This window comes from Mesoplodon densirostris, chromosome 19 (assembly GCF_025265405.1).
Source record: "Mesoplodon densirostris isolate mMesDen1 chromosome 19, mMesDen1 primary haplotype, whole genome shotgun sequence".
Classification (NCBI taxonomy): Eukaryota; Metazoa; Chordata; class Mammalia; order Artiodactyla; family Ziphiidae; genus Mesoplodon; species Mesoplodon densirostris.
The window spans coordinates 4,271,293-4,291,966 of record NC_082679.1 but is presented as its reverse complement, the minus strand read 5'-3'; the positions used below and the strand labels follow the sequence as shown (position 1 = coordinate 4,291,966).

At 48.7% G+C, this 20,674-nt stretch overlaps 1 protein-coding gene across 3 annotated transcripts; it reads left to right on the top strand.

Annotated features, from left to right (window-relative positions):
- The first annotated feature begins 1,877 nt into the window (after window positions 1–1,877).
- CACNG6 (calcium voltage-gated channel auxiliary subunit gamma 6) lies at window positions 1,878–18,872 on the top strand. 3 transcript variants are annotated; one of them, XM_060085340.1, is made up of 5 exons: window positions 1,878–1,900; window positions 3,899–4,266; window positions 8,912–8,986; window positions 10,724–10,861; window positions 18,634–18,872. In XM_060085340.1, exons 1-5 carry the CDS (start codon window positions 1,878–1,880, stop codon window positions 18,870–18,872), a joined length of 843 nt encoding a protein of 280 aa, XP_059941323.1. The 3 variants fall into 3 exon arrangements, with proteins under 3 accessions (XP_059941323.1, XP_059941324.1, XP_059941325.1); XM_060085341.1 differs by lacking the exons at window positions 1,878–1,900; window positions 10,724–10,861 and having other exon boundaries at window positions 3,957–4,266; XM_060085342.1 differs by lacking the exons at window positions 1,878–1,900; window positions 8,912–8,986; window positions 10,724–10,861 and having other exon boundaries at window positions 3,957–4,266.
- Window positions 18,873–20,674: the final 1,802 nt, after the last annotated feature.

The window sequence follows — 20,674 nt, the reverse complement described above, 5'->3', positions numbered from 1 at the left end:
ACTCGACAAGCATTCTGGCCAAGCAGAGAGAGCACAAAAGCCCTGAGGAGTCGCCGATTTTTGAGGAGGCCCCATGGCGAGCAGATGAACAGGATGAGAAAATTGGGGGTGAGGTCAGAAGCGTGCGCTGGGGGCCTGTCATGTGGGGGCTTGTAGCCCTGGGAAGAAATTGGAATTTTATTCTAGACTCTGTGGGATGGGCATAGGAATGACATGCTCCTGTTTTTATTTATAAAAACAAAACAACATAGCAGAACCGCGTTGCTGTGCTGAGAATAGATTTCGGAGTGAAGGTGGAAGTAAGGAGTTAAGAGGCTGTCGTCCTTGGCTAGTTGAGGCCTGGACCAATGTGGAACTGGTGAGGGTGGAGAAAAATGGAAGAACAGGAAATGGGATTTTGGAGGCAAAGCCCGTGGTGGTGGCGAACTGGATGTAACAGAGGAGGGAAAGAAAAACCAAAGAGAGAGAAGAGGAAAACTCTTTTAACTGTGTGAAGTTGGGTGGTGCTATGTGTTGCCTGGAAAGGGGTCACTGGAGGAAGGGATCAGGTGGGAGGGGTCAAGCATCCTCTTTGGGCCATGACAAGTTAGAGAGGCCTGTGAGAAATCCAAGCTGGGGTATCAGGTAGCCAGTTGGATATGTGAGACTGGAGCTTGGGGGAGAGGTCGTGGTTGGAAATACAAGTTTTGGAAATGCCCGCATATAGGAGACGGCATAGTTAAAGCCTCAGGACTGGATGAGGTGACCTAGGAGATGAGTGTGGTTGACAGAACCCGGCCAGAGCCTCAGGGACATCTGCATGGTAGGGGGCGGGGAGGAAGATGTCGTTAAGGGGACAAGGAGTGACCACGAAGTAGGCAGAGACCAGTGCTGAGAACCAGAAAAGGATCCGTGGAGCAAAGTAGCCACGGGTTAGATAACACGACCCTGACTCGAGGTCATCGCCGTGCAGCGGTAGGGATTGGAGTTTTGCCTGAGTGAGTGGAAGGAAGAGATTGTGGGAGGGGAGGTGGAGGGAAAGGGAGGCCAAGCCATCCTTTTGGTATGAAAGTGACAAGAACTTTCCCACCAAAGAAAGTTCATACCCTTTCTGTGAAAGGAGAGAAAGGAAGGCTGGCAGACAGGGAGATGGAAGAAAGAAAAAGAACCCCCGAAAGGAGAGAGCCGTTACAGCAGGCAAGACTGAGAAAGATGGGGAGGCCCAGGGCCGGGAGGGGAAGATGGATTCAGGAGGCAGGGCAGAGGTACTGCAGCAGGAAGGTGTCTGATTTCTCAGATTGGAGACGCTGGTGGATGTCACCCAGCCCAACTCCCTTCTCCCGTTGCTGCCAGCACCAGGCACTTTCTCAGATTCCCCTCTGAGTCCTGCCAAGGCCTGGGAATACCCGGTGAGGTGAAGGAGAGAACAGGTTTCACTCATTCATTTAAGAAATCGTCCCTGAGGCCTTCCAGCCCCAGGCCTTGCAATCTCAGAGCTGGGAACTGAGATCTGAAGACAGGCAGTGCGGCCAATCGGAATGCAGGGGGAGGTGTGCTCTGAAGGGGGGCCCTTCCCTCTCTTGGGAGGGGATGCCTGTGTGTCACCATCTCCCTTCATCCATCCATCCATTTGCTCATTCATTCATTCATTCATGCAGATCACCTACGCACACTTCCTAAGGCCTCCTGTGTACGCATTTTGGGCTGGGTGGTGCTGAGGACAATGAGATGGGGTTCTCTTGCACCCGAGCCCTGCCAGAGGCTGATGGGAGAGCCAGACACAGATGTACACAATCACAATCACATCCCAGGGCAATGCATGCTCCAACGGAAGCAGCACAGGGCGGCCGGTGGACAGAGAGGGTTAGGATGCACCGGGCCGGCTGGAGCAGTCAACCATGGGCAAAGGAGTTGGTGAAAGGTGGGTCCCCCCCGGGCCATCGCAGAGGGGCTAAGGGAGGGAGTGAAGGGGTAAAGATCAGGCCCTGCTGCCATTCCATACGGCTGTCCCCGTCCCTGTCCCTGGGGGAGCTGAAACTGCATGGAAGGTCCCCCGGGGGTGCCCCGTCTAATAAACTCGATGAAGAGGACTGTGGCTCTGGTTCCCACGCCCAGCTGACACCAGCTTCTCCCTGAGGCCTGCCCTTTCTACCTCCTGGGGAGCTGAGGACCCCAGCCCGGGACTCTCTTTCCATCCTTCAAGATGCAAGGGATTTGGGCCCCAGTCTTCTCCTCAGACGAGGGGTCCAGGCCCCCAGCCCCTCCTCCCTCAGACCCAGGGGTCCAGGCCTCCAGCCCCCTCCCTCCAGTCTCACGAGTTAAAGTCCCCAGTTTCTTCTCTTTCAGGGACCCAAGACCCCCGGGCCCAGCTTTCTCCTCCCTCATACCCAGGAGTCCTGCCTCCCTGCCCCTCTTCCCCTGGACCGAGCAGTTCGGGTTCCCAGCCAGGCCTGCTCCGGACCAACACTCCTGGTTCCCCGCCCTGCCCCCTCTCCCGCCAGCTGGGAGATGGGACCCTCCGCTCCCGCCCTCGCCCCTTAAGGAAGTAAAAGTCCTCTCGGTCTCCAGCGGGTCAGGACCTGGCCCCCAGCCCCTCCTCCCCGGGCAGCCGTCCTTCTCCCCGCCCCTCGTTCCCTTAAAATACCCGGGATCCTATGGCAACAGGCGGCGGCAACAGGTGTGGGTGTTATTTACGGGTCGAGCCCGAAATAGCCGGCGATGGTGAAGGGGGTGGGCGGAAAGGGGCGAGGCTGGGAGTGAGCGGAGCTGCCGGGCCGGCGGGCGGAGCGGGCTGTGGCGTGCAGAACCGACGGCTCGGAGGCATCGCGGAGCTGGGGTCGGTGCCGCGCAGAGGCAGGAGAGCGAGAGGGGTCCCTACCCAGGAGACGGGGGTGGGAGGCCTGAGGGAGGCGCCTGGCCTGGAGCTGAGCCTGGAGCCGTCCCGACCCGGCCGGCCCTGGGAGCCCGGGGGAGGGGGAGCCGAGTGATCCCAAAGGGACACCGAGTCCCTTCCGGGTCCCAGTTGTCCTTTGAACCGCGTGAGGGGACTTGGTCCCCATTTTCTGAGCCGCAGTGAGGACCACAGCCCCTTCATCTGAGCCCCAGCAGGGACCCCACGTCCCCCTCCTGAGCCTTGGGGGTGTCCCCCAGCCCCTTTCTCTCAGCCCCTAGGGCAGACCTTGTCTGGTCTCTTCTCTGAATGTCCAGGGAGACCACCCCCTCCCCTCTTCCTGAATTCCAGCAGGTGCCCAGCTTCCTGTCTCTGAACCCCAGCCAGGACTCTGCTTGTCCCCCCTGTGAAAGTTGGGGGAACCCTACTGCCTCTCTGAGACTCCGAAGTCATTCTGACCCCCTTCTGAACTCCCTGCACCCCAAGTTTTCCTCTTCTGAGCCCCAGGGGGACCCAACTTCTTCTCCAGACTCTGAGCCCCAAAGAAGCCAGGAAGCATCTCCTCTCAAACACAGAGAGGACCTCAGCTCCCCATCCTGTGTACCCCAAACTTTGAGCCCTAGTGGGAAGCTCGGATTCCCTCCCCCCAAGGAAACACAGCTTCCCTTTGGTGATTCCCTCCAGAGGGGACCCCAGAGCAGCCCCTCAGAGCTTCAGCTGACACTCAGTTCTCCTGCTTCTGGAGCTCTCAGGCCCCCCTCCTGGGTACCCAGGTTCTAGCCGTGAGGCTGGGGGAACCTAGCGTTATCTCTAGTCTCATCTTCTTTGCTGAGCTTCTGTGGGTACCCCAGGCTCTTCTCTGAACCTCAGAGGGTTCCCGGCAGAGGATCTAGGTCCCAGAAGTGACCTCGATTTCCTCATTTGAGCTTCCAGGGAGGATTCAGATCTTCCCATTTCACAGACCAGTGGAAACAGCCCCTCCCCTGCTTCAAGACCCCAGGCGCTCCCCTCCCCACCCCCACCCCTCAGGAGCCCGCCTCAGCTCTTCCTCCTCCGCACCTGGGCCCTGTCGCCTGCGACGAGGACGATGATGTGGTCCAACTTCTTCATGCACGAGGAGGGCCGCCGGCGAGCTCGCGGGGCGCGCCAGGCCGGGATGGCCCCTGAGCACGAGGGGAAGATCAAGCTGGCGCTGCTCCTGACCTCCGTGGGTGCCACGCTGGCCGTGCTGGCCGTGGGCACCGAGTTCTGGGTGGAACTCAACACCTACAGGGACAACGGCAGTGCCGTCTGTGATGCTGCCCACCTGGGGCTCTGGAAGATGTGCACCAAGCGACTGTGGCAGGTGGACGTGCCCGCGGGCAGAGACACCTGCGGCCCAGCGGAGCTGCCCGGAGGTGAGAGGCCGCCGCCCCCGCGCAGGGCTTGTATCCCGTGTCTGAGAAACCCGTGCCTGAGCCCCGAGGGGAGAGAGCTTGCACCCTCAGAATGCACCCCTACCCACATCCACCTGTGCTCCGGGGACAGCCTCTGCCCCAGGCACAAACTGTGCAGAGAGGGAGTCTGTACCCCAAACTAGCCTGCACCTCCAGGCCAGTCTGTACCTCTAGACCAGCCTCTGCCCCCAGAGCAGCCTGTTCCCCCAAACCCGTCTGTGCTCCTAGACCAGCCTGTACCTCCAGACCAGCCGGTGCCCTCAAACTGTCCTATGACCTCCAGAGCTCCTATGCTCCCAGCACAGCGTGTGATCCCAGACATTTCTGTGTCCCCAGACCAGCCTGTACCCCCAGCAAGCCCATGTTCCTAGAGAAACCTTGTGCCTCTGCACACAGCCTGTGCCCCCGGACCCAGCCGATGACTCCGGACACAGCTGGTGCCCTCAGACAGCCTTTGTCTCCCAGAAACGTTCGCGCCCCTGAGACAGCCTGCACCCTTAGAGAAGGACTCTGGGTTCCTGGTGTCAGCTTGCTCTTCCCACACTGGAGACAGCCTGCACCCCCATCCTGTGGGCCCTGGGGAGAAAGATCACCTAGATGCCCACCCCAAAGTGCCATCTATGCTCTTCCCTCCTGCCGATTCCACCACACAGCTCTCACCATACACCTCCCAACATCCCAGGGCAGACCTTGTGCTTCCTGGAAAATCTTCATTTCCTACCCATTTCACCTCAAATTCCCCGACTGGACACTCCAGTCCTTCTCATTTTCTCTTCCAGGCACCCCGACACCCCTCACTTCCCTACAGAGTGGCTGTTTCACCCCTACCCATGCCAGAGAGCTATCCTGTACCTCTCACTCTCCCAGGCAGGCCACACCATGCCCTAAACTTATACCAGAGAGACATCCTATACCCCTAGGGAACGGGAATGGGATCTCACTCCGCCTCTACTGACCCCAGGAAACTATCTGACACCCCTCAGAGCCCATTTAGGATGTTGCATGCTTGATCACCCGTATGGCATCTGCAACACTCTTTCCTCTCCAAAGGATGTCCTATAATCTCAGTACCCCTCAAAGAAGCTCTCCTATCCCTCTGGGCTCCAGATGGGATTTCCCTCCTCCTTCACTTTTCCAGATGTGATCTCTTACATCCCTAGGGTCCAAATAAGGATGTTCCAAGCCCTTGATAGCAAAGTGGGATGCCAAGCACCCTTGTTATCTGAGGTACCACCCACTCAGCTTGCAGACCGGCTAATTCTTACCCCTCAGAGCCTCAAGCAGGAAGTTCCCAAATTTTTGAGAAATGGGATGGTCTGGCAATAAGAAATATTAGATGCTAATGTAGTGCCCGGCTCTGTTCTAAGTATTTCACTTGCATGAACTCGTCAATCCTCATAGCAACCCTATGAGTAGTTATTATCATCCCCAAAATTAGGAGCAAGAAATATAAATGTCAGAGTCTATGCACCCAGTCTAGTCATATGGGGTTTGAACCCTGGTCATCTCCGTTCTTTCTTTCTTTTTTTTTCTTTTTTAATTAAAAAAAATGTTTTTAAGTGTATTGGAGTATAGTTGATTTACAATGTTGTGTTAGTTTCAGGTGTACAGCAAAGTGAATCAGTTATACATATACATATATCCACTCTTTTTTTAGATTCTTTTCCCATATAGGCCATTACAGAGTATTGAGTAGAGTTCCCTGTGCTGTACAGTAGGTTCTTATTAGTTATTTATCTTATATATAGTAGTGTGTATATCCCAGTTTATCCCTACCCCCCTTATCCCCTGGTTACCATAAGGTTGTTTTCTACATCTGTGACTCTACTTCTGTTTTGTAAATAAGTTCATTTGTACCCTTTTTTTAGATTCCACGTATAAGCTATATCATATGATATTTGTCTTTCTGTGTTTGACTTATTTCATTCAGTATGACAGTCTCTAGGTCCATCCATGTTGCTGCAAATGGCATTATTTTGTTCTTTTTTATGGCTGAGTAATATTCCATTGTCTATATGTACCACATCTTCTTTATCCATTCCTCTGTTGACAGACATTTAGGTTGCTTCCACGTCCTGACGATTGTAAACAGTGCTGCGACGAACATTGGGGTGCATGTATCTTTTTGAATTATGGTTTTCTCTGGATATATGCCCAGGAGTGGGATTACTGGGTCATGTGGGGGCTCTATTTTTAGTTTTCTAAGGAACCTCCATACTGTTCTCTGTAGTGGCTGTACCAATTCACATTCCCACCAACAGTGTAGGAGGGTTGCTGGTCATCTCTGTTCTTAACAGCGACACTATATTGCATCTCGCTAGTCCATAAATATGTCCCAAAGGTCCTCACTGCACTGGGGGGGCTGTCCCGCCCCACCTAACTGCATAATATGGGGTCCCTCACATCCCTTGATGTCTCCCTAATGGTCAGAAAGAGCTTCAGTCTCCTTAAAGGACCATCACCATCATCCCACAATCCTGACCCTTCAGAGGACATCTCACAAATTTCAAGATTTTAGAAATATCCCACACATCCCATGGCCCATCAAAGGGCATCCCAAAGCGGGGTGACCCATATCCTACTCTTTTCCAAATGGGATATGCCATATCCTCTGGGGTCAGAGACAAGATGGCCTAAATCATTAGTAGCCAAAATGGGATGCCAGACACCCCATACTCTCTCAGAAAGATGTACCACACCTTCTTATTCTCTAGTTGAGACTTCCCATTTCCCTTGTAGAGGAAGACCGCTTTCCCCCCACCGACTTGTGGCAGATAGCATCCTCACCGTTTGTTCTGCTGCATGAAGCACCCTTTATTTTTTGCTGCTGCAGGGTCAGGATTCACATTTCCCACAGCTCCTGCAAGGACAACTCATGCCCTTTTCTTTCCTTGAGAGTACCAGGTGGAGTGTCCCACACCACCTCACCTGACTCGGGTTTATCTCTTGTCCCTCAGCAGCCCCCTTCAATTCGGAAAGTTCCTTTCCACTTCCCCAGACCACCTGACCTGTCTCCTATTTCTTATACCCCTCTTATTCTCGACCTCTCTCCTCCCTTTCCCTCTGTTCTCTCCTCAGTTTCCCCGTCTGTGGAATGAGAAAGTTGGAATAGGTGAATTCTGTGGAAGTTCTGGCCTTAAAATGCAATTTAGAAAACGCCTTTTTTTTTTTTTTTTTTTTAGTGTGGGGTTTCTTGAACTTCAAGTACACAAATTTGGATGAATCATACTTTTCAGTTTATGCCACAAAATCATTACCAGCCTTTGCCAGCTCCTTCTTGTGCTTTATTTTACTTCTTATTCTTTTTTTCCATTCTTTCCTAACTCATCTCTTTAATGCATTTGATATGCATCCATGGATATGTATTTTAACTTAGAAAAATAGTGTTTTTATATATGTATGTATTTTAATTTCCATAAATGACATCGTGCTGTAGATTTTTTCCTACTTTTGATTTTTTTGCTCAATGCTGTTTCTCAAATCTCTCCGTGCTGCTTTCTGTTAGTCTAGTTTGTGGCTACTGTGTGCTGCAGAGACTTGCCCAGGAAGCATCCATCACATTTACTTGTCTATTCCAATAGAGAGGGGCACCTAGGTTGATTCCAACTCCCTGTTTATCTATTTATTTATTTTTGGCTGTGCCATGTGGCATTCGGGATCTTAGTTCCCGGACCAGGGATCGAACCTGTGCCCCCTGCAGTGGAAGCACAGAGTCCTAACCACTGGACCACCAGGGAAGTCCCCCCAACTCCTTATATTATTATAAATAGTGTTGCAATGAACATTATGCCACCCATATATGTTCCTGCACGTGGTTTTTTTCTGAACGTATACCTAGAAGTGAAACTGTTGGGTTATAGGCATAAACATACTTCACTTCATAAAGTATGTCAGAGTGCTTTCCAAAAAGACTAGTACCCATTTACACGCCCAGCTGTTTCCTCTTATCTTTCCAATGCTTGATATTATCCTTTTAATATTTGCCAATCTAACTGATCTAAAGTGCCATCTCCCTGCTGATTTAAGCTGCATTTCTGTGATCCCTGGTGAGGTGGAGCATCTCTTCACGTACTTATGAGTAATCCACGCCTCCTCTTCTATGAATTGACTATTCATATCCTTTGCCCATTTTTCAATTGGGTTATCTCTCTTTTCTTGCTGATCTGCAAGAGTTCTTTGTGTAGTCTGGACATGAATCCTTTCTGAGATAAGAATCTCTTCTGAGTCTGTTAGCCTTCTGCCTGGATCTTGGGGTGATTATAATAAAGTGATTATCCATTTCTAATCTCACTGGACCCTACACAAACTCATATGACAGAGCCAGGAAAGAGACTGTTAACTCACTTTATACAGGAAGAATTGGAAGCTCAGAGAGGTCAATAGCCCACTCAAGGCCGCAGATCTGGACCTCAAAGCTCTGGATTGGAATCCCAGCTCCTGTGATAGCAGGTGGTTTTACTTCTCTGAGCATGATTTCTCTCTGTCTATCAGGGATGCTAATTTCATATTTCTAGGTTATTGTGAGCTATGTTAAATGTCCAGCCCTGAGCTTACACTAGGGGCCTCCATGTCATTACCTCTCTTTTTCTCTCTCCTGCTGCCACAGAAGCAAACTGCACTTATTTTAAATTCTTCACCACGGGAGAGGATGCTCACATCTTCCAGAGAACCACAAAGAAAGGTAAGAACTTTTCGCCTGGTGGAGGGGATATGCTGACCACACTAAAGGATTTCTTTTCTTTCTTTTTCTTTTTTGTAAATTGAAGTATAGTTATTTCCAATATTGTGTTAGTTTCAGGTATACAGCAAAGTGATTCAGTTATTTTTTTCAGATTATATTCCATTATAGTTTATTAAAAGGTATTGATTATAATTCCCTGTGCTCTACAGTAAGTCCTTGCTGCTTATCTATTTTATGTATAGTAGTTCGTATCCATGAATCCCAGAGGGGTTCTTGATAGCACTGTCCTCTTCTCTGCTTTGCCGCAGGATGGGCACAAGCTCCTAAATCCTGGGGAGGTCTCCTCTTTGGAGAGAGGTGGTTCTCCAGAGCCCTGTGTCCAGCATTCCTGCCTCAGCTCTGCTTCATGCCGTGTTACTTTGGGCAAGTCCCAGCCCCTCTCTGTGGATAGTACGTTAACATCTCACAAGTGTGCATCTCCCACATGCTAAACGCAGCGCTGGGTGTTTCATTTATAAGAGTTCCAGTCCTTACCATGACCCTGCAGGGCAGGAGCTTTATCTTAATCTTCCAGATGAGAAAACACAAGTCCATAAATGGTTTAATTTATTTCCCCAGGAAGTGACAGAGGCAGAGGCAGGTTTCGAACCCAAATCATTCCAACTCTAAAGTAGTGCTCTTCAATAAAATATTCCATGAGAATGGGAATGTTCTGTATCTGCACTGACCGATATGGTAGCCACTGGCCACGTGTGGCCGGTGTGCCTAAGACACTGAGTTTTAAATTTTGTTCAATTTAAATCCAGTTAAAATGAAAAGACCCTCCGTGGCTAGTGTCTACCATACTGGACAATAAAACTTTTAAGACTTTACCCTTTCTACTCTAACCACAGTCTCTCCATCACCCCAGTATGTCAGTATCCCCACCAGTAAAGGAATTGCGGTCAGTATGTCAATATCCCCACTAGTAAAAGAACTGTGGTATGTCATGAACCTTATCTGGTCTTTGTAAGGATTTAATGAAACGATGCAGCTAAAACATACAGTGTGGTGCCTGGCACATAGTAGGTCCTCCATAAACAGTGGAGGACTCGTTATGGAGGACCTACTTACCCTCTCCACACCTTTCTTTCTTATCTTGGTGCTAAGTGAGCTTGGGCAGGTCGCTGTGCTCCCCTAGGATAGCAAAATAATCACAGGGCACACATATGGAACAAGTGCTGTGTGCCAGGTGGTGCACTGGGTACATTACATATGTGATTTCTAATCCTCACAGCAGTCACGTAGAGATTTTGATCTTGATTTTCCAGAGGAGGAAACTGAGGTTCAGAGAGGTTCAGTGACTTTACCAGAATCTTCCAGCTAGAAAGTAGCTGGGGAGAGTTCTGACTTGGGTCATTCCGCTGTAATGTACCACCTTCTCTGTTGTCTCCCACACACCCCACTGCCTCAGTTTCCTCACCGGTAAACAAATGGTGACCAGATCATAAGTACTACTTGGTAGTTCCCATCCCCTTCTAATCCTGGCTGTGTCCTTTCTTTGCTCTGTGACCTTAAGCAATTAACTGACCCTTTCTGAGTCTTAGTTCTTCCTTCAACAGTATAAATAAAACATTGAACTGGATGATCTTCTCCTTGAAACTTCTTCTCTAGTCCTGGATCTTCTGGGTCCCTATATGGGAATTCTCTCTACTTCCTACATCCTCTGTTCTCTACTTCCCCTTCCCCTCCTCACAGAGGTAAATCTGGCAGCTGCGGTGATAGCAGTGCTAGGCCTGGCAGTCATGGCCCTGGGGTGCCTCTGTGTCATCATGGTGCTCAGCAAAGGTGCAGAGTTCCTGCTCCGGGTGGGAGCCATCTGCTTTGGCCTCTCAGGTGAGGGTTGAGAGCCTGCAGACTGAGGACATTGCATGCTGGGAGGTCGGGTCTCCAAACACCATTGCATGTTGGGAGGTCAGGTCTCCAAGCACTGTTGCATGCTGGGAAGTTGGGTTTCCAAGCACTGTTGCATGCTGGGAGGTCGAGGGAAGTCTCCAAGCCCCGTTGTAGGCTGAGAGGTTGGGTCTCCAAGCACTGTTGTTCGCTGGGAATTGGCGGAAGCTCAAAGGCTATAGAAGTCTCAAAGATGGGAGAGTTCTAAGTTCTGTTGCTGACTGGGAACTGGGGAGTCTCCAAAGACTTCTTTAGATTGGAATCTAGGGTCCCCAAGCACTGTTGCAAGCTGGACGTTGAGGGAGGTCCCCATGCGCTGTTGTATGCTGTCAGGTTGAGGAAGGTCTCTAAGTACCATTGCATGCTGGGAAGCACAAGGCCTATAGTAGGCTCAAATAGGAGGATGGTCCAAGCGCTGTTGTTGGCTGGGAATTGAAGGTTCTCCAAACACTCTTTTAGATTTGGACCTGGAGTCTGCAAGAACTGTTGCATTTTTGGAGTTGGGGGTCCAAAAAAATTCTGCATCTTGTGAAATGTAGCCCTCATTGGATCAAATGTTTTCTAAGGTGGATAGATAAGTCATTAACTATATAAGCTTCATTTATTTATCTTTCGTGTATCTACTGAGCACCTACTATGTTCCAGGCACTGAGCCAAGGGCTGGAGATATAAGATTAATAAGACAGACACTGTGTCTGCCCTCATAGAGCCTAGATTCTGACAGAGATAAACAGTAACCAACAGTTACACATATAATCCAACTATAATTGTGATGAGAGTTATGATAAAGCATATAAGGGGTACACACTGGGGTTGGGTTGCTTGTCAGAGAAACTTCCTGAGAAAGTGATACTTAAGCTGATATCGAAGGAGGAGCAGAAATTATCCAGTCAGAATATGGAGTTGACGGTAGTGGTGGCCATGTTGGTGATGCGTGTTGTCCTGGTGGTGATGGTGGTGATGGTGGTGATGGTGGTGATGGTGGTGATGGTGGTGATGATGGTGATGGTGGTGATGGTGGTGATGGTGGTGATGATGGTGATGGTGGTGATGGTGGTGATGGTGGTGATGGTGGTGATGGTGGTGATGGTGGTGATGATGGTGATGGTGGTGATGGTGGTGATGGTGGTGATGGTGGTGATGGTGGTGATGGTGGTGATGATGGTGATGGTGGTGATGATGGTGATGGTGGTGATGGTGGTGATGGTGGTGATGGTGGTGATGATGGTGATGGTGGTGATGGTGGTGATGGTGGTGATGATGGTGATGGTGGTGATGGTGGTGATGGTGGTGATGGTGGTGATGGTGGTGATGATGGTGATGGTGGTGATGCCCTTGATATGGTAATAGTGGTGATGGAATAGCATATATGTAGTCTGTAAAAGACTTGGCAAGTTTAAAAGAAGATGAACGAACAGAATGAAGATCAGAGCATAGAGCAAAGTTTGCGCAAATGTACGTGGTAACCTTAGTTAACAAGTGAAGTAGAGGCTTGGTGCAAGGTGAGTCAAGGGAGGTCCCTGGCGGTCCAATGGTTAGGACTCTGTGCTTTCACTGCAGAGGGCATGGGTTCAATGCAGAGGGCATGGGTTCAATCCCTGGCTGGGGAACTAAGATCCTACGAGCTCCGCACGGCCAAAACAAAACCAAAAATAAAGGAGACAGGGAGATACGAATGGTCAAGGGCACGCTCGAGTCGAAATTATTAGTAATCACATTCTTGTTATTGTTTTGTGCCTTAGAGAGCTTCCTAAATAAAGGGAGAAATTCAGTCATTCCCTGTCTTTCATTTATTCATTAGAAAGGTGTCCGCCCTTCGTGAGATTATCATCTGGTTAAGGACAGAGAAATGAAACAGGTCATCCCACAATTACAAACTGCAGTAAGTGCTATGAAGTAAAAGTAGAGTTCTGTGAGAATGCATAATGAGGGCACTTCGTTTAAAGCAGAGTTAGAGAAAGCCTCTCTGAGGAGATGATACTTAAAACATCAGAGCATGGGTAACCAAGCTAGAAAGAGTTCGATGAATTTCGAGTCCTGAAAGAAAGCCAGTGAGGCTGGAGCATGGAGAGTAAGGAGGATACTGGTTTAAAAGACAGACCAGGGGCTTCCCTGGTGGCGCAGTGGTTGAGAGTCCGCTTGCCGATGCAGGGGACACGGGTTCGTGCCCCGGTCCGGGAAGATCCCACATGCCGCGGAGCGGCTGGGCCCGTGAGCCATGGCCGCGGAGCCTGCGCGTCCGGAGCCTGTGCTCTGCAACGGGAGAGGCCGCAACAGGGAGAGGCCCGCGTACCACCAAAAAAAAAAAGACAAACCAGGAAATCAACAGGGAATCAAAAGATCTGGGTTGGAGTCCCAAATTCCAACCCAGGGAGGAGATAGAAATTAGGCAAATAAATAATACTCATATAAATTAATATATGTTAACAATTACCAATTGTGGTAAATGCTATAAATGAAAAGTAAAGAGTCTAATGAAAATGTATTACAGGGAGACCCAACAGAGACTTGACTGGTGGTGGTCAGGGAAGCCTTCTCAGAAGAAGTGTAATTCAAGTAAGGAATTCTGTAGAGAATGAGGATGTGTAAGGTGGGCTCAGGGAGGGTAAGCAGTCAGTTATTCCAAGCAGCACAGAGGTCTCCAGGCTTGAACAAATTTGGTGCATTTAAAGTCCTGAATGGGACTTCCCTGGCGCTCCAGTGGTTAGGCCGCCGTGCTTTCACTGCAGGAGGCTCAGGTTCAATCCCTGGTCCGGGGGACTGAGATCCCACATGCCACGTGGTGCAGCCAAAAAATAAAAATAAAATAAAACAAAAATAAAGTCCTGAAAGAAGTCCTACTCCACACTGCTGTAGGATGGGAAGGGCACCTTGAGAGGAGGCTGAAGAAACAGGCAGGGGCCAGGTCACGTGGGCCCTTCTAGTTCATTCGAGGGAAGTCAGGTTCGATCAGGGAGAAGGTAAAGTGACGTGCCTAAGAGAAGAGTCTTGGAGTAGACCTGTCTGGGCTCGAACCCACATGGCTCTTTTCTAGGCTTCAATTTTCCCATCTGTAAAGTGGGGCTAATAATAATACCTATTCATAAGGTCTAGTGGAAGAGGTGAGGTGTGGGAGCATTTGGTTAGATTCTTGTTGCAAAGCTAGTGTGTCAAGGCCAGAGCTCCACAAACTACAGCCCATGGTCAAATCCTACCTGCCTCTTGTTTTGGAGTTAGTGACTTTTTTTTTTTTTTTTTTTTTTTTTTTTTTTGCGGTACGCGGGCCTCTCACTGCTGTGGCCTCTCCCGTTGCGGAGCACAGGCTCCGGACGCGCAGGCTCAGCGGCCATGGCTCACGGGCCCAGCCGCTCCGCGGCATGTGGGATCTTCCCGGACCGGGACACGAACCTGCGTCCCCTGCATTGGCAGGCGGACTCTCAACCACTGCGCCACCAGGGAAGCCCTGGAATTAGTGACATTTTAAAACCATAAATCATAGTGTGGTTCCTACCTAGGTCAAAAGCCATGGATGAATTTCTACCACTAGAATAACGTGGCTCCGAGGTCTTATGTGGTGTGGCTCCTGGCTACGTCAGACTTCACCTCTTACCATTTGTTATCTCTGTTCTGTCCATATTAACCTCTTTGCTGTTCTCAGACCCTCCAAGTTCATTCCCTCCACAGAGCATTTTGCACTGCTGTCCCCTCAGCCTGGAATGCTCTTCCGCCAGCTCTTCCCATGTCTCATTTCTGCAGATCATTTCAGTCGCTGATCATATGTCACCTCCTCAGAAAGACCATTGTTGGCCACCTTGTCTAAAGTAGACCTCTTCCCTGCTGTGTCCCTACCTTGCCTTATTTTTCTTCGTAGAATTGATCACTGCCTGAACTTATGCATTTATGTATGCCTTTGTTTGCTAGGGCTGCCAGAACAAAGTACCACAGACTGGGTGCCTTACACACCAGAAATGTATTTTCTCACAGTTCTGGAGGCTGGAAGTCCGAGATCAACATGTCAGCAGGTTCGGTTCCTTCTGAGGCCAATCTCCTTGGCATGTAGATGGCTGTCTTCTCCCAGTGTCCTCACATGGTCCTTCCCCATGCTTGTCTGTGTCCCAATCTCCTCTTCTTATAAGGGCACCAGACATACTGGATAATGACCTCATTGTAAGTGAATTACCCCTTAAAAGACCCTAACTCCGAATATAGTCATATTCCAAGGCACTGGGGAGCAGGACCCCAGTGTGTGAACTTTGGGGGGTATGCAGCTCAACCCACATCAATACATTTACCTGATTTTTGTCCATCTCCCCTTTTGGGGTGAACTTCCAGGAGGACAGCCCCTTCGTTATTTTTTTTTTTTTTTCTGGGCCGCGCTGTGTGACATGAAGGATCTTAGTTCCCCGATCAGGGATCGAACCCGTGCCCCCTGCATTGGGAGCACGGAGTCTTAACCACTGGACCGCCAGGGAAGTCCCTAGTTTTGTTCTTGTATTTTATATGTAATTTATAATGAGAGTTCAGTTAAGATCTATTGACTGAATGAGAGAATGCATGAATTAGCAGTGGAATGAAGGAGACTGGATGGTGTCTCTCCCTCGTCCAGATGCTTTTCCACCTCCAGTGCCCTGATGCTGACCTGCATGAGGTCAAGAAGGGATCACAAAGGGACCATTGAGCCATGTTATGCAGACTCCAGGCTGTATTCTCCAGGCCCCTGACGTAAAACCATGGGGGAGGGCTTCCCCGGTGGCACAGTGGTTAAGAATCCGCCTGCCAATGCAGGGGACACAGGTTCAATCCCTGGTCCGGGAAGATCCCACATGCCTCAGAGCAACTAAGCCTGTGCGCCACAACTACTGAGCCTGCAAGCCACAACTACTGAAGCCCGCACGCCTAGAGCCCGTGCTCCGCAATGAGAAGCCACCACAATGAGAAGCCCGCGCACTGCAACGAAGACCCAACGCAGCCAAAAATTAAAAATAAATAAAATAAAATAAATTAATTTTTTAAAAAAAGTTAAAAAACAAAGCCATGGGGGAACTGGGAGTGTAGGGAGGAAGGTCAGAGATCAAGGTTGAAGTCAGACTCTGGAGTCTGAGAGGGGAGGCAGTCAGGATGCATGAGCCATGTGTGACCATTGGAGGGTCCTATGTGGTCTTACTCTGCCCACCTCTGTACTTCCACTGCCCACCACCCTCCCCTCCCCCATCCTCTTTGCTCTGCTGCCCTGACTTTTCTTTTTTTCCCTCTAACACACTCTACTCCACCCTACTGCAAAGCCTTTGCACCAGCCATTCCTACTGCCCAGAATAGCCATTGCTGTTTTGTGCATGGCTGGCTTCTTTTCGTCCATTTGGGTCTCAGCTCCAATGGCTTTTCTTATGACACCATGTAAAGTCCCAGCCCCACCCCTGGATGTCATGGCCCTTCCCATCACTCTGTTTTTATCTTCTTCCTAGCGTGCATCACTGTCTGAAATTATCCTGTCTTCTCATGTGTTTACTTTGGCAGTTACAACCTGGTCGCCCGCAGGCCAGCGACGGCCCATAAATGTGCTTTGTTTGGCAGGCAGTGTCTAAAGAGATCTCTGAGCCGATATTTAAAGATTGGGTGAATTCCCGTAAAAATCATGATCATTTAAAAAAATGCTAGCTGTTCTTGAAAAATCAGAAGATCTGGTCTACTAAGTCGCCGTTTCTGATGGGCTGCAGTTGGCTGAAGCCGGGTTTGGGCTACGCTTTGTCATTGTCCCCACCGCACCTGCCTGCTCACTTGTTTGTACTTTCTCACTGTCTCCTGGAGTCATATGAGCTTTGCAAGCCTTGGTTTATTTGTTTACCATTTGTCTCCTCCAAGTAGAACATAGGTCTGTCAGGTTAGGGTTCTTTGGTCTGTCTTGTTCCTTTTTTTTCTTTAATCAAATTGCATTACTTGACTGATTTTCTTTTCATTTTGTAATCCACCATCACTCCTTTTTCTTTTCAACTTTATTGGGATATGATTGACAAGTATAAATTGTGTGTGTATATATATATATATACACACACACACATATGTGTGTATATATATATATATATATATATATATATGTATACACAATTGTATATAAGGTATACAATTTGCAGGATCTCAGTTCCCTGAACAGGGATTGAACCTGGGCCATGGCAGTGAAAGTGCTGAGTCCGAATCACTAGACCGCTAGGGAAGTCCCCAACAACTTGATGTTTTGATATATTTTGATATACATCATGAGGTGATCAACACAATCAAACAAGTTAACACATTCATCACCTCACATAGTAACTTGTTTTTTGCAGTGAGAACGTTTAAGATCTACTCTCTTAGCAAATTTTATGTATACTGTATTATTAACTATAGTCACCATGCTGTACATTAGATCTCCAGAATTTATTCCTCTTCAAACTGGAAGTTTGTGCCCTTTGACCAGCATCTCCCCATTTTCCCCTCCGCTCAGTCCCTGGCAGCCACCATTCTCCTCTCTGCTTCTATGGTTTCAACTTAGATTCCATCATCCCTCTTTACTGAAGTCTCAATGGAGTCTTAATTTGACTTTTGTGATTCTTGATTCCTTGGTTTGCTTTGTTCTTTTTTTAAGTGGTGCAAGACACATTAACATAAAACTTACCATTTGAACCATTTGTAAGTGTCCACTTCTGTGGCGTTAAGTCCATTCACGCAGTTGTGCAGCCATCACCACCATCCATCTCCAGAACTTTTGCATCTTCACCAATTAAAACTCCACCCCCATTAAACACCAACTCCCCATTCCTCCTCCCCACCCCTGCACCCACCTTCTACTTTCTGTCTCTATGAATTTGTGTCTTGTTCTTTCTTTCTCTCCACCGTCTAAAATTGTGCCTGCTATAGAGTAGGTGCTTAATAAGCAGTTGTTGAGGGGGTGCTAGTGAAACTGCAGAAATGCATCTCGGGGGTCTCCAAAGAGCTCCGGTTCTTTATGTCTCAGCACAGAAAGAATTCAGCGAGAGGCCAAGTGATAGATAAGAAGTGATTTATTAGAATAAGATGCTTGTGCACCTTACAAGCGGGTGAGCTAGAGGGTGCCACGCCGAGAACTTAGTGGGCTACAGTTTTATAATCAAAGGAAAGTGGGGAGGGGGAGAAGACCACCTTCTTCCTCATTCTTGAGTAGACGTCAAGCTTCCATCATCAGCTCCTCCTCCAAGTCAGGCGGGAGAGTTTTCTTGTCCCAACGTGGTCAAACTGGGACTGTCATGGCACAATGGAAGTGAGCAGAAAGGCGGTAACATAGATGAATCATCTCGGCTTTCAGCATAATGTCAACTTTTCCTTATATTTTTGTTTTTAGTGTGCGCAGAGGAGTGTTACCTTAGGAATCATTAACTTCCTGAGCTCTCTGGGCAGGATGTGGGTCTTATTCCACCATTGTTTCATTGTCTGGGGGCATGTCTCAGGCTTCTGTTGCATGGTTGTGTTGCTAAGCGAACCTGCTTTCTTGAGTGATCATTAACTTACAGGGGTCTCCCATGCTTTTTTTTCTTTACTTACAGTCCCCTAGTGGGATTAACTATGTAATCACCTACTTTGTCCCTTTACTCTGTTCCTATCACTAGGGGGTCTCCCAGGTTTCTTGTCTGAGTAAGCATGTGATGGGGTATACTGGGGGAGAGGCTCAGACCTCCGTTGGGGACCCCAGGGGCCTGAGGGCCACATCTGTTCTCCTCTCCCCACAGGCCTGCTGCTTCTGGTCAGCCTGGAGGTGTTCCGCCATTCCGTGCAAGCCTTGCTGCAGAGAGTTAGCCCTGAGCCTCCCCCGTCCCCGGCCCTGACCTATGAATACTCCTGGTCTCTGGGCTGTGGCTTGGGGGCCGGCCTGGTCCTGATCCTGGGGAGTGGCTTCTTTCTCCTGCTCACCCTGCCTCCCTGGCCCTGGGGCTCCCTCTGTCCCAAGTGGGGACACAGGGCCACCTAGGGCCACCGTTGTGCTTTCTCTAAGCAACTCCCAAACCCTTCTCCTTTCTCCATTGTGCCCCTCAGAATCTTTTGCCGCATGTCCTAGAGAAACTGTGTTCTCCCTGCTCTGGGGGTCCATGCTGTTTGCACAGAACTGCCCCTCACGCTCTCATCTTTTTTCTCTGTAAATATGTTTTTCTCGGGGGCTGAATTTGGGTTGCTTAGAAGTGGGATGGGGAGAGGATTTTTGCAAACGAGGGTCCCCAGGGAAGGCTGGTGTGGACCTGATGGGGTAATTAGGGGGTGGGGGGGTGAGGTCAGGGTGTCTTGGGAGGGAGTTGGATCTATTTGTTCCACAGATTTGCATGTATTCGCTTGTGGGAGAGACTTCCTCCAGGGAAACAGGGGAATGGGGGAGGAGAGAATCTCTAGGTCTGACCTCACTGTGATCTGATTTGGGATTAAAGGTTTGGAAATTTAACAACTTTGATTTGGAGTCCGTTGTGATGTGATTTGTGCACTCCAGGGTAGAGAAAAGGGGTCACCTGTGCTCTCCAGAAGCCCACTGCATGCTACTTGTCAGCCCCAAAGTCACATGTCAATGAACCCATAGAGAGTGACAAAAAACTCAACAGTGTTATGGGTTGAAGGGGTCCCTCCTGAAAGTATATGTTGGGGTCCTAACCACCAGGACCTCATAATTGACTTCATTTGCAGATAGGGTCTTGGCAGATGTGACCAAGTGAAAATGAGGCCATTAGGGTGGGCCCTAATCCAGTAGGACTGGTGTCCTTATATGGAGAGATTAGGACACTGATACATGCAGAGGGAAGATGAGGTGAAGAGACGCAGGGAGAAGATGACCATCTACAAGCCAAGGAGAGGTGCCTAGAACAGATTCTCCCTTGCAGCCCCCAGAAGGAACCAGCCCTGCAGACACCGTGATCTTGGACTTCCAGCCTCCAGAACCGTGAGACAGTGCATTTCTGTTGTTTAAGTCCCCCAGTCTGTGGTACTTTGTTAGGGCAGCCCTAGCAAGCTGATACACCTGTTAGTCCCTGGAAGTGGGCTTCTGCTGTAACAAATACCTAAAAATGTAGAAGTGGCTTTGGAATTAGGGAATGGTTAGAAGCTGGAGGTGTTTTGAGGTGCATGCTAGAAACAGCCATGATTGCCTCGACAAGACTGTTGGTAGGAATATGCACGTGAAAGGAAATTCTGAGGAGGACTCAGGACTTGCCATAGAGGAAGTGTACATCATCTTAGAGGATATACGGATCATTATGAACAGAATATTGGTAGAAGCTGTTCAACCATAACTAACAGTGACCAGGCCATGCAGACCTGGTGTCAAGGGTTGAAATCCTTCAGCCCAAGGGCCCAGCCTCCTCTCATGAAGACCAGTGTATGTATTTCACCTCAAAAATCACAACTCGAATGAATTCTCCAATTAGATAGGAATTGCTGAAGCTGATCTCAAAGGCCAAAGTCTCTTAAACGTTTAAAAATATTTAAAATATGGAATATGTGCCATCTTATGAATGCAAATATTGTGAGTGTGATTCTCTTAAATGCTTCTGTATTTAATTATAAATTATATGTGTAATTATATATATCACATATATAATATATATAATACATATAATATATATAATTAATATATATATTAATTATATATATTATATATTATATATGTGTGATTATATATATTATATATTACATATATAATATATATAATTAATATATATTATATAAAATATATATAATTTTAAATATTTACTATAAATTAAATTAATATATGTAATATTGTAAAATTCATAT